The sequence below is a fragment of the Balaenoptera musculus genome, chromosome 1 (assembly GCF_009873245.2).
Source record: "Balaenoptera musculus isolate JJ_BM4_2016_0621 chromosome 1, mBalMus1.pri.v3, whole genome shotgun sequence".
Lineage (NCBI taxonomy): Eukaryota > Metazoa > Chordata > Mammalia > Artiodactyla > Balaenopteridae > Balaenoptera > Balaenoptera musculus.
Genome location: NC_045785.1, coordinates 124,699,398 through 124,713,567, shown reverse-complemented (window position 1 = coordinate 124,713,567; position 14,170 = coordinate 124,699,398). Strand labels below are relative to the sequence as shown.

Here is a 14,170-nt window from a genome sequence, read left to right as displayed (position 1 = left end):
TTCTTGAGGTAGGATTGTATTGCTACAAACTTCCCTCTTAGAACTGCTTTTGCTGCATCCCATAGGTTTTGGGTTGCCATGCTTTCATTGTCATTTGTTTCTAGGTATTTTTTGATTTCCTCTTTGCTTTCTTCAGTGATCTCTTGGTTATTTAGTAATGTATTGTTTAGCCTGCATCTGTTTGTATTTTTTTACATTTTTTTTCCTGTAATTGATATCTAGTCTCATAGCATTGTGGTCGGAAAAAATGCTTGATACGATTTCAGTTTTCTTACATTTACTGAGGCTTGATTTGTGACCCAATATATGATATATCCTGGAGAATGTTCCATGAGCACTTGAGAAGAAAGTGTATTCTGTTGTTTTTGTATGGAATATCCTATAAATATTAATTAAGTCCATCTTGTTTAATGTGTCATTTAAAGCTTGTGTTTCCTTACTTATTTTATTTTGGATGATCTGTCCATTGGTGAAAGTGGGGTGTTAAAGTCCCCTACTATGATTGTGTTACTGTCAATTTCCTCTTTTATGGCTGTTAGCATTTGCCTTATGCATTGATTTGCTCCTATATTGGGTGCATAAATATTTGCAATTGTTATATCTTCTTCTTGGATTGATCCCTTGATCATTATGTATTGTCCTTCTTTGTCTCTTGTAATAGTCTTTATTTTAAAGTCTACGTTGTCTGATATGAGAATTGCTATGCCAGCTTTCTTTTGATTTCCATTTGCATGGAATATCGTTTTCCATCCCCTCACTTTCAGTTTGTATGTATCCCTAGGTCTGAAGTGGGTCTCTTGTAGACATCATATATACAGGTCATATTTTTGTATACATTCAGCCAGTCTATGTCTTTTGGTTGGAGTATTTAATCCATTTACATTTAAGGTAATTATCAAAATGTATGTTCCTATTACCATTTTCTTAATTGTTTTAGGTTTGTTTTTGTAGGTCTTTTCCTTCTCTTGTGTTTCCTGCCTAGAGAAGTTCCTTTAGCATTTGTTATAAAGCTGGATGGTGGTGCTGAATTCTCTTAGCTTTTGCTTGTCTCTAACGGTTTTCGTTTCTCTGTTGAATCTGAATGAGATCCTTGCTGGGTAGAGTAATCTTGGTTGTAGGTATTTCCCTTTCATCACTTTAAATATGTCCTGCCATTCCCTTCTGGTTTGCAGAGTTTCTGCTGAAAGGTCAGCTGTTAACCTTGTGGGGATTCCCCTGTATGTTATTTGTTTCTTTTCCCTTGCTGCCTTTACTATTTTTTCTTTGTATTTAATTTTTGATGGTTTGATTTTATGTGTCTTGGCATGTTTCTTCTTGGATTTATCCTGTATGGGACTCTCTGTGCTTCCTGGACTTGGATTCTTATTTCCTTTCCCATGTTAGGGAAGTTTTCTACTGTAATCTCTTCAAATATTTTCTCTGTCCCTTTCTTTTTCTCTTCTTCTTCTGGGACCCCTATAATTTGAATGTTGGTGTGTTTAGTGTTGTCCCCGAGGTCTCAGAGACTGCCCTCAATTCTTCTCATTCTTTTTTCTTTATTCTGCTCTGTGGTAGTTATTTCCACTATTTTATCTTCTGGGTCCCTTATCCATTCTTCTGCCTCAGTTATTCTGCTATTGATTCCTTCTAGAGAATTTTTAGTTTCATTTATTGTGTTGTTCATCTCTGTTTGTTTGCTCTTTAGTTCTTCTAGGTCCTTGTTAAACATGTCTCGTATTTTCTCCATTCTATTTCCAAGATTTTGGAGCATCTTTACTATCATTACTCTGAATTCTTTTCCAGGTAGACTGCCTATTTCCTCGTCATTTGTTTGGTCTGGTGGGTTTTTATCTTGCTCCTTCATCTGCTGCATATTTCTCTTTCTTCTCATTTTGTTTAACCTAATGTCTTTTGGGTCTCCTTTTCACAGGCTGTAGGTTCATAGTTCCTGTTGTTTTTGGTGTCTTCCCCTAGTGGGCAAGGTTGGTTCAGTAGGTTGTGTAGGCTTGCTGGTGGATGGGACTGGTGCCTGTGTTCTTGTGGATGAGGCTGGATCTTGTCTTTCTGGTGGGCAGGACTGTGTCTGGTGGTGTGTTTTGGGGAGTCTGTGACCTTATTGTGATTTTAGACAGCTTCTCTGCTAATGGGTGGTGTTGTGTTTCCGTCTTGCTAGTTGTTTGGCATTGGGCTTCCAGCACTGGAGTTTGCTTGCTTTTGGGTGGAGCTCAGTCTTAGTGTTCAGACGGAGATCTCTGGGAGAGCTCCTTTCCTGCCCTTTCATAATAAACTTTGTGCTATGCTCTGGGGTAGACACTTGACATATAGCATCTCTTTAATCTTCATGTAATACTATCAGGGTAGAAATTGTTATCTCCATTTTGTGGAAGTAGGTATAAATGTCAGCAGAAAGGACAAGATGGAGAATGGAGTCATTCTGTTGGGGCTTAAGAGAGAAATCCAGAACTTTTAAAGCTCCTTTACATAGGCAAACTTGCTCCCAAACTGGTTTGCCTCTGCCCCTTGCCATTTCACTGCCCCACCATCCCAAGCCTGTCTCTTGTTTCTCTTCTCTGTCTTTAGTACCAATCTACTTCTTCTCTCCAATATCTGTATTGTTGTGGTGTCTCTTACTGGCACAGTTGTCTGGAAAGGATTGCAGACCAAGTACAGCACCAGACATAGAGTAGGTTCTAATGACTATTTGTTGAAAGACTTAACAAACATTCTGAAACTCTGTGACCCATGTTATAAATGTCTGATAGGAACTCAAAGGATTATTCTGGGGAAAATAGAATTTACAGGAATCAAACTTTACTCTAAAAGAATGAGTCTCCCTTGGTGGAATTTAAACCCTCATCAAGCTGGGTTGGGAGAGAAACACTGGGGAGTAAGAGCTTTGCCACATGGTCTCCCGTCACATGGAGTAGCCACCAGCCTGGATGATGATCAAAGCTGCTCTTATTCCATAATTGCCATGGAGCTGAAGACTGGCTAGCAGTCCTGGAAACACGTCTGTATGTTTATAGAGCTGGAAGAAAGATACCAGCACAACCAGCCCATCTATTTGATGGGATTGTAAAAGCTCTTAACCAAGATAGTGTTGCTTTCCTTTACCCTGTTCTCTGCTCAACCCAATGCCACCCCCAACTTGCTAAGAGTTTGGACTTTCTTTGAGTTGGGACTGAGACCAGCAGAGACTGGAAGGAGAGACTAAAACTTCACAGAGGAGTTCACCAGCAAAACCAGATATGTGCACACCTTCCAGTCCTGGCCTCCATCATTGGGCCTGACCAACAGCCCTGGACCCAATGAAGAACACAAAAAACAGTGAGAAAGCCTGGCTGGAGATTGGACCAGAAGCAGAATGACAGTCCTGGAGCAGCATTTTGTGCTCCCTGAAAGTTCATGAACAGGAGCTTTGGCTTCAGAAAAATCTGAGTTTGGATCCTGGATCTTCCTGTTTCTATCTTCGCCAAGATTTTTGCAGGCATCATTTTATTTCATCCTCACAGTGACTTAGATGAGGCTCCGCACAGCATGTGAAGGTCATGGCTAGGACCAGAACTCATGTCTGCTGATTCCTCAACAAGGGCTCTTTCCCTTGCATCCTATTGCTTCCATGTTTTGCTACTGTGGACACAGGAGAAGGTTTTGTCTTTGCTTTCAGGGTGAAGGCCCTGAGAGAAACCACTTTCAGAAAGACCACTTTCTCAGAAAAGATCCATGACTATTGTCAGAGGAGGAGTAACTGCCTGCTGATTTTCCTTCTAGAAAGTTTCTAGTGTCAGGTGGATCATAGCTAACAGTGCTCCAGTTTGTGAAACTTAGCCTCCAGGCTTCAAAGGGATGATAAGAAAGAAAATATGTCTTTTCAAATGGAGAGGAGAGAGTCCTGAATGAGGACAGCCCAGGGTCCTCAGACTCTGAGGGAATGTTCTCAGGGAGTCTGTGCCTAGGGCTCAGCTGGGGTCCTGTCACTGTTCACCAGGAAAGCTGCAGTCTTGGGCTCAAACTCTTTTCTGTGGACCATTCAGGAGCAACAACCAAGTGCTGGGAAGTAAAGCAGATCCTCAGGAATGTCCTTTCACCATCAACCTTTTTTAAAAATTGAATCTGAATCACTTTAATGATTCAAGTTTTCTCGAACTTCCCCTGCCACTCCCATTGACAGGCTGCCCTCATTCCCTTTCTCACCTGCCTGGCTCCTGTGTTTGCAATCCTGCAGTTTGTGGCCAAATGTTTAGGTGAGTCTTATTAAATAAGGTACTTTTTAAAAAGGTGATTGAAAGGGAGAGGAATGCCTAAAGCTACATTCATTTTGCACCCCCGTCCTGGAGTAGGCTTTGTTCCTGAAAGAGAAGGTGGAAGTGGGAAGATGGATCGCTCACGTGAGTTCCTGAGAACTACTCGGAGGGAGTTTCAGGGCCCTTCCTGGATTTGAATGACAGGCTCTTAAAAGTCCATTCTGCCTCTGATAATGGAAGATGCCCTGATCATTCATTTGTTCATTCATTCTTCCATCAAACATTTGCTGGACCCCATTGTCAGGCACTGTGGGGAATTCAAATTGAAGATTAAGTGATCTTTCTCCTTCAAGGACTTTACCATCTATTGGGGGCAATAAGTCATACTCAAATATCTATGCTGCAAAGTGGGTGTGTCAACGACTAAGACAGTCGACTGCTGTGAGCTTTGTTTTAGGGAAACAGCAGTTCAAGGAACACATATGAGTCCACCAGCTTTCCACTGATGGAGACTGGGAAGCCAAGGGCAGATTTCACAGAGTATACTCACAAGTGCCGTGTGGACTAAATGAAAGTATGATGACAATAGTAAGTAATTTATTAATCATTAATAGACACTATCCCCAGAGTTGTATGTACATAGCCTTATTTGGTCTTCACAATAACTTTAATAAGTACATACTGTTATTATGCCCATTTTACAGATGAGGAAACTGAGACCATTAGAGGGTCTGAAGCCTGTCAAAGGTGACACAGTCAGAAATGGTTGGAGCACCAGTCCAGCAACATAGCCTATGCTCTTAACCACCCTGCTATACTGCTCTCACATGAGTGTGAAAATGTACCCTTACAAAAATCCAATTCTAGAAGGAATAATTTCATTGTGTTGGCCTCATGTACTGCCAAACTCCAGTGCAGGCTCACTCTACTAAAATGTGAGTGCAATGGGACAGAAGCTGGGGGAGGTGAGCTCTGTTTGGTTGTCTAACTTTCATCATATGTTCTTAGGCCCTGGGCCTGTAGTGTCCAAATAATCTTCACAGGGCAGTGTTATCTGAGGTGGTGTGTGAGAGAGTGACACACACACTTCCCATACAGGACTATGGGGTCAGCTGCCTGGCTGGCAGCCGGCGGAGAATTCATGGAACTTGGATGGCCTTCAGAACTGGTACCCCGTGAAACCATTCAGCTTATCTTGCTACATTTATTTTTGCTTATGGGAACTCACCACCCTGGGAATGCTATCCCCGTGATAGTCTGAGTGCACAGGACAAACCAAGACAATGGAACAACAGCTCCAGGGAAACCACAGCCTGGCTCAGTTCTGAAAAGGCTGTTTTAGAGTAAGGCATAATTTTAGTGATGGTAAGGAGGAAGATCACAGAGAGCACCAGTTTGCTGCACCATCTCTCTCTGGACACATATGAGCTTTGTTTACAACTCTTAGAGCTTTCTGTTGAAGTTGGCTTTCACTTGCATTGCTAGAATTAGGATAGAATAAGGCCATGCTGGAAGATCAGTCCCCAAGGCTACCCTTCAGACCTTGGTTGTCCATTCCAAATGTGTGGCTTCCTGATACGTACCACGTGTTTTCCAAGGTGGTAATTATCCTGATGAGATGTGAGCACTGGTAGAGCAAAGAAGATTAGATCATCAAAGGGCATAGGTCACAATTTTTGTCATAAATTGCACTATTGATCTCCTACAGCTGAGCTTTCTAAGGTCTGTCAGAACTTCTTACAGGTCCTGGGAACAGGGAATTCAAGCCAGTTTGTATGGTGACCGAGTACCAAGCCCATCTCTCAATTCTTCTTTCAACACAGAAGCACAGTGATTGATACAGAATAGTGAGGGAGTACAAGTTTGTTGAATGAATGAATGAATGGATAAATAAACACGTTTGAATATATATAAGCATAAATGAATAAATGAATAATAAATGATGAAAAGTACAGATGCTTTCTGACCAGACATGAAATATATTTAATATCTAGTTTTGTCAGATCCAGAAGATCATTTCCAATCATTAAAAAGAATGAAATGAAATCCAGTCACTGATGGTTTTATAGTTTGTGTGTCAGCAAGGTCCCTCTCACCTATCAGCATTGGGTACTTATTCTTACTTTATCTATTATATTTTCTGGAAACTTACCTTTCCTTGAAAAGCAGGGTTATATTCCAGCAGCTTTCAGGTCGTGACACAGAGACAACTGCCTTCTCTGCTTACTCATAAGAGGGAACATGATCAATGGCCAGGTGGGTAAAAATACAAAGAAGCAGAGGTAGCTAAAGACCTCCTTTGGAAGGTTTTATGAAAGCTCTCACTCTGCCCAAGGTGGGAGCCCACTGTGGCCAGGTGGAGTACAGCAATCTCATCAACACAGCAAAAGGAGCAAGCCTTAAGGCACCGGCGGGATGTGGGGAAGGAGTGGGAGAAAGTGGGACAGGAGATGGAACAAAGGGAGAAATGATAACACTGTTCTAAGCCAACGCTTAGCTAGAAAGGTGCTGTGAAGATGAAACAGGCTGATTCCTAGATCAACAGCAGCCCAGACAGAATGAAAGAGTGAAAATTCATGTGACTGCAGGGAGGGTCTGTGGACTAGAAGAATTAGAACTGAGCAGCTTGGACAGGAAAGGGACCCTTAGAGGATGTTTGAGGAGTTCAGGTGGCCCGTCACCACTCTGTAAGGACTGCCTCCATATGCCAGGACCAACAGTGGGCACTGGGGATAGAATTTTGACCAAAACACTCCCTGACCACGTAGAGCTTGCTGTCTAGTGGGCAATAGAAAGATTCCTGGATAAGTTGTGAGGACTTGGGGTTGTGGTCCCAGCTCCCCACAGCCTGTACTGGGTCACCCTGTACAAATCGCTGTGCCCATCTGGGCTTTGCCTGCTGAGTATCTTTGTGCTCAGTCTCCAGGCTTATGCTTCTATGAAGGTCTTGTGAAAGCTTCTCTTTGTATTCTTTTTATTTTAATTCAAGTAATGTGAATTATATTATCTTTTATTTTAAATGGCATGAACAATACAATATTGCATTTGTAAAAATTCTAGATGCCTCTATATCCATTCATTTATGCATTCTTCCATCTAACAATATATTCATAGAGGTCTAACAAGAGCAGAGTTTCCCAATTTTCCTTCGGTTGAAAGACTGTGAACCATTTGAACTTTAATGGTGAGTATACATCACTCCTACCAGTAAAACAACGTTTTTTAATGATTTGCATAAAAATGGAATAAATTGTAAGGAATCTAGGTCATTGAAAGAGTGGCATGACTCAATAACTGAGGGAGCTGGGATCTTGGAAAGGGGGGGTCTACTTGTGCATCATTGGTTTACTTGGATTTGTTCTCTTCTCTTCAGGTACCAGACATGCTCCAACAATGGACTGGTGGCAGGGTTCCAGAGCCGCTACTTCGAGTCAGTGCTGGATCGGGAGTGGCAATTTTACTGCTGTCGCTACAGCAAGAGATGCCCATATTCCTGCTGGTGAGTTTAGCAGCCAAATGCAACTCCTCACTGCTTCTGGGGCTGGAGGGAAGCTTGCGGGGGGTGGGGGGTGGCGGTGCTCTGGTCCAGGTTTCCGGCTTCAAATAAACCTGGGCTGTCACAAACAAGTTTTAAATATAGCATCTAGCCTATAGAAGGGGATGGATGGATGGATGGATGGATGGATGGATGGATGGATGGATGGATGGGTGGAAGAAAACGCCAGAATAATATGCACACTGGGAGAGACCTTACAGGTCATCAACCCAATGCTCCTATACCCCTCTTTTGGCAGAAAAGGAAACAAACAGAATAGAGCAAGGATGTGACTTGCCTGAAACCACCCAGCTATTTCATGGGGGTTCACTTCTAAGCTGAAGTGTACTGACTCCTGTTTCAGTGCTCTTTTGTCTCTATCAAAATAACTACTCATCACATCCAAGGCTGCTGAACCCATTTGGGAATGTATGTTTTCCTGTGGGACTTCTTTAGAAGAAGCCAACCCTGTTCCAGGTCAGAGTGGCAAACATAGTATATAATTACAGACTGAAAAAGGAGGCTAGTGCTTTCTAGATAACTATGTAATTCCAGTCTGTGAAAGTTTGTTCCTTTCTGGCTCCCTGTGCTGTTGCCAAATATCCCCTGACCTAGCCTTTGAGTTGACTAGGAGAATGTGTGTATATTTATTTACCCTGATAACTTACACTGGATGTTGACAAAGTAACTTGTCCCAAGTTCTTCAGTCTGCAAACAAGTCAGACATTTCTGCTTTGGACAAAGGAATCCAAGTGTCAACATTTGAAGGTTGGCTGACTCAAATGATGTCTCTCTCCACAGTGTGATGCTTGGAAGAACAGCCTTGTGGGTTATGCTTAGTGTCTGCAACCAGAGAGCATTACTCCACAGACACCCAAGTGGGGCACAATGTCTCTAGGGATATGCATCTCCAAACTCTTAACATTTTTCTGTTTGAAGCAATGATAAATGGTAAATTCAGATATCAAGGTCAGCTGATATCAGTAGCTATCTGATGGGGCAGGGACCTCATCCAGCTTTCCAAAATGCCTCTGAAAGCTGTTCTTACTCCACCACAGCAGGCAAACAGGCATGGCTAGGGTTTAGGATATAACTGTGAAAGGTCCTGAATCCAAGGTCAAAGGGGTTTCACATGCTGGGGTAGAGTAGAAGGAGCCCACCAATCATTAAGATGCTAGGAAGTTAATGAACATGGAGCTATGTAGGTAGGTACAAGGTCTTGATATCAAAGACTGACAAATAGAGATGTGCAACTTTTCTTAAGTTGCCCAAGACATTCAAATCTCTGGTAGCAACATTTATCCTTGGCTTTGGTCTGCAATGGTCTGCCCATCTTCCTTCACCACCCCAACCTCCCCCTTCCTCATCCCACTACATCACCCAGACATGTCACTGATGGTTGGGAGAACCAAAGGGTGGGGGGAGAGAAGAGAGAATTACTCAGAAAGACACAGCAAGTCAACTGAGAAGCGGTCCCTCTAAGGAAGGCTTCACTTGGCTGCACCTCTTTCTGGTTGCGTGGTGTCAGATTTAAGAGCTACCACGGTTGTCAAGGAAATGGTACTTTTTCAAAGGGACACTTGGAGCAGCAGCAGAATGAGATTGCCGTGTCACCATGGTAAGCAGTGCATGACTCACTATCCCACTGGTATGTCTAGACATTTTAGTGGCATCCTTAAATTTCCTGAGTCATGACGGTATATGTTTTTCCAAATTGAATGAAACCTCTAGGGCATGAATTAGGTCATATTTCTTCAGCATCTCAGCATATTGCCTGGCACAAAGTAGGCCCTTAATAAATTTCTCGAATGAATAACAAAACATCACAGGCGCATAGAAACTGTAACAGTGGTGAAACCTGACATTGATATGATGATGTTTTATAGTGGAAAAGGACTTCATTCACGTGCATCATTTTATTTGACCCTTTTAACAGCCCTTTGGAGTGAGAACTGTTTTCCCACACCTTCCCACAGTGAAAACTCCTGATAACTCTCTTATTTGAAACCTTCCCTTACATCACTTTAACTAGCCTGAATCACCTCCCAGGGAACTGGACATGTGTAGGTGGGGACATTTTTCTCTTCCCACTTTGAAGGCCATTCTGCAGCACAGAGCCTGACACTGAGAAGTGAGCATCTATCCTCTCTGTGCTTGCAAGCTTTTAGGGATTCAGGAATAGCACCACTCTGCACAGGAAAAAAAAAAAAAAAATCATCCAACCAACTCTCACATAAGTGTGGGATTTATTTGTTTGGTGGGAACCAAGGTGCTGCTCCCATTTCAGTCTCTGCAGTTTCTCATGAGATAATACAGCATCACTGAACTCTGGCAAGAAAGCGAATTCCTGATAGATGCAGACATGGCGTCACTCACCGGTCCCCACTGGGATTGGATACATATGTAAATGTTACACATATTTATTTATATGTGAGAATTAATTCTTAGTCCATTCGTCTGCAAACCACAAACACGTCACTGAGGAAGCCACAACCTTTCAGAGACTGTTGGAAATAATTCCTCAGTCTCCAAACAGCTCCAGCGGCTGCATGCCATGCACCAGGCTGTCCCCCATCAGCATGCTAAGGCTGTCCAGGTGTAGAATATGTCCCAGGAACCGACAGTTTTGAATTGAGCATGTGTTTCCTTTCCTAAATGGTTCTTCTCCAGATTCGTGACCTTTCATCAGGTTCACTGGATAATATGTTTTGACCAAAAAAATAATGTCCTTCCTCAGAATTAACATAGATAACCCATTAGTTTTCCTTCAGCCTTGAGTTTCTATGACTCTCAGATGTTGCATTCTATTTTCCACTGCCTGGTCCCCCTCTCCCTTCTGCTCAAGTCATAGCCACAGAATTGTTTTTCTTAATTCCTAGATAGCTCTAGCTAACAACAACAACAACAAAATCGGTTCATCAGAATATTCTCCTCTGTCTACCCCAAAGCGCTCCATCAAAGCTAATCTTTAACTCCTACTCTCGTTGTTCAGATTTTAATACAAGATGGATAGTGTCTGCGTGACTGTTCCCATGAAATCGTGGCAGGGACAAGAATGACCTCATAGGCACCTCCTCTGTGGCGTCTGTCACCCCCACCCCAGCTCAGATGCCTGCTGCAGAACTGTTCCCAGAGGTCTGGTAGGAAGGGCAGCTTCTACACTGGTTCTTCTGAGCAGGTGGGAAGCTGCTATTATAGAGATGGAGACACCCACACTTTGAGAAATAGGACTGAATGTTAACATTTAAAGCAGCTTGCATTGAGTTTAGATGCTTCGGTGCCCTGGACCAACCATTGCCTGGCATTGCATGATGCACAAAGCACTCATTTTGGGAGACAATGGCCCCTCTGAGCTTGAGCAAAATCAGTCATACCTTTCATCAGTTGGGGTGGCCATCGTAATTACTGTGCCATATTTATAATACAGAAATGTGTTTGCTGCATGCATATCAGTGCTGCCTCCCTTCTTATGCTCAAACTTCAAGAGCAGAAATTTCAGAGATGTCGCTGGTTGTCTAGTAAGTATTGGGTAATGAAGGCCAGGCCCTACTTGCTACTTTAGAACAAAGTAAACCTCGCAATTTGAGACCAAATTTGTCATTTTGTTCTCTCTAGTCTGCTCCCCTTTACTATTTTCTAGAAAGAATCATTCATTCTTCTATTCATGAATTCATTTAATCAGACTGAATACAAATGAATATAAAATAAGTACGACTCATAGACTTTGATTCAGTTCCTGATGATCACGATGATGATGATAATGATGATTTTTATTTATTGAGCACCTACCATGTTAACACATTTACTTTTTTTGAATTATATTTTATTTTTTTAACACAGCAGGCTTTTATTAGTTATTTCTTAAATATTAGTGTATATATGTCAATCCCAATCTCTCAATTCATCCCACCACCACCACCACCCCCGCTTTCTGCCTTGCTGTCCATAAGTTTGTTCTCTACATCTGTGTCTCTATTTATACCCTGCAAACCGGTTCATCTGTATCATTTTTCTAGGTTCCACATACATGCGTTAATATACGATATTTGTTTTTCTCTTTCTGACTTACTTCACTCTGTATGACAGTCTATAGGTCCATCCACGTATCTGCAAATGACCCAATTTCGTTCCTTTTTATATCTGAGTAATATTCCATTGTATATATGTACCACATCTTCTTTATCCATTCATCTGTCGATGGGCATTTAGGTTGCTTTCATGACCTAGCTATTGTAAATAGAGCTGCAATGAACAGTAGGGTGTATGTGTCTTTTTGAATTATGGTTTTCTCTGGGTATATGCCCAGTAGTGGGACTGCTGGATCATATGGTAATTCTATTATTAGTTTTTTAAGGAACCTCCATACTGTTCTCCATAGTGCTGTATCAATTTACATTCCCACCAACAGTGCAAGAGGGTTCCCTTTTCTCCACACCCTCTCCAGCATTTGTCATTTGTAGATTTTCTGATGATGCCCATTCTAACTGGTGTGAGGTGATACCTCATTGTAGTTTTGATTTGCATTTCTCTAATAATTAGTGATGTTGAGCAGCTTTTCATGTGCCTCTTGGCCATCTGTATGTCTTCTTTGGACAAATGTCTATTTAGGTCTTCTCGCCATTTTTTGATTAGGTTGTTTGTATTTTTAATATTGAGCTCCATGAGCTGTTTATATATTTTGGAGATTAATCCTTTGTTTGTTGATTCATTTGCAAATATTTTCTACCATTTTGAGGGTTGTCTTTTCATCTTGTTTGTACTTTCCTTTGCTTTGCAAAAGGTTTTAAGTTTCAATAGGTCTCATTTGTTTATTTTGGGGTTTTTTTCCATTACTCTGGCAGTGCATTAAAAAAGATCTTGCTGTGATTTATGTCAAAGAGTGTTCTTCCTATGTTTTCCTCTAAGAGCTTTAGAGTGTCAAGTCTTACATTTAGGTTTTTCATCAATTTGGAGTTTATTTTTGTGTTTGGAGTTAGGTAGTGTTCTAATTTCATTCTTTTCCATATAGCTGTCTAGCTTTCCCAGCACCACTTATTGAAGAGACTGTCATTTCTCCATTGTATATCCTTGCCTCCTTTGTCATAGATTAGTTGACCAGAGGTGTGTGGGTTTATCTGTGGGCTTTCTATCCTATTCCATTCATCTATATTTCAGTTTTTGTGCCAGTACCATATTATCTTGATTACTGTAGCTTTGTAGTTTAGTCTGAAGTCAGGGAGTCTGATTCCTCCAGCTCCGTTATTTTCCCTTAAGATTGCTTTGGCTATTTGGGGTCTTTTGTGTCTCCATATAAATTTTAAGATTTTTTGTTCTAGTTCTGTAAAAATGCCATTAGTAATTTGTAGGGATTGCATTGAATCTGTAGATTGATTTGGGTACTATAGTCATTTTCACAATATTGATTCTTCCAATCCAAGAACATGGTATATCTCTCCAACTGTTTGTGTCATCTTTGATTTTTTCATCTGTGTCTTATAGTTTTCTGAGTACAGGTGTTTTACCTCCTTAGGTAGGTTTATTCCTAGGGATTTTGTTCTTTTTGTTGCAGTGGTGAACGGGATTGTTTCCTTAATTTCTCTTTCTGATCTTTTGCTGTTAGTATATAGGAATGCAAGAGATTTCTGTGCATTAATTTTGTATCCTGCAACTTTACCAAATTCATTGATTAGCTCTAGTAGTTTTCTGGTGGCATCTTTAGGATTTTCTATGTATAGTATCATGTCATCTGCAAACAGTGACAGTTTTACTTCTTCTTTTCCAATTTGTATTCCTTTTATTTCTTTTTCTTCTCTGATTGTGGTGGCTAGGACTTCCAAAACTATGTTGAATAATAGTGGTGAGAGTGGAATTCCTTGTCTCATTCCTGATCTTAGAGGAAATGGTTTCAGTTTTTCACCATTGAGAATGATGTTTGCTGTGGGTTTGTCGTATACGGCCTTTATTCTCTTGAGGGAGGTTCCCTCTATGCCCACTTGCTGGAGAGATTTTATCATAAATGGATGTTCAATTTTGTCAAAAGCTTTTTCTGCATGTATTGAGATGATCATATGGTTTTATTCTTCAGGTTGTTAATATGGTGTATCACACTGATTTATTTGCATATATTGACGAATCCTTGTATCCTTGGGATAAATCCCCCTTGATCATGGAGTATGATCCTTTTAATGTGTTGTTGGATTCTGTTTGCTAGTATTTTGTGGAGGATTTTTGCATCTATATTCATCAGTGACATTGGGATGTAATTTTCTTTTTTTGTAGTATCTTTGTCTGGTTTTGGTATCAGTGTGATGGTGGCCTTGTAGACGGAGTTTGGGAGTGTTCCTTCCTCTGTAATTTTTTGGAAGAGTTTGAGAAGGATGGGTGTTAGCTCTTCTCTAAATATTTAATGGAATACACCTGTGAAGCCATCTGG

General features: G+C 41.2%; 1 protein-coding gene across 1 annotated transcript in view; it reads left to right on the top strand.

The window, feature by feature from the left end:
- The window catches only part of DPT (dermatopontin), a 41,678-nt gene that overhangs the window by 14,552 nt on the left and 12,956 nt on the right, over positions 1–14,170 (top strand). Inside the window, exon 2 of the mRNA XM_036868776.1 lies at positions 7,597–7,722. Coding sequence (XP_036724671.1) covers positions 7,597–7,722 — 126 coding nt within the window. The remainder of the gene's footprint in view (positions 1–7,596; positions 7,723–14,170) is intronic.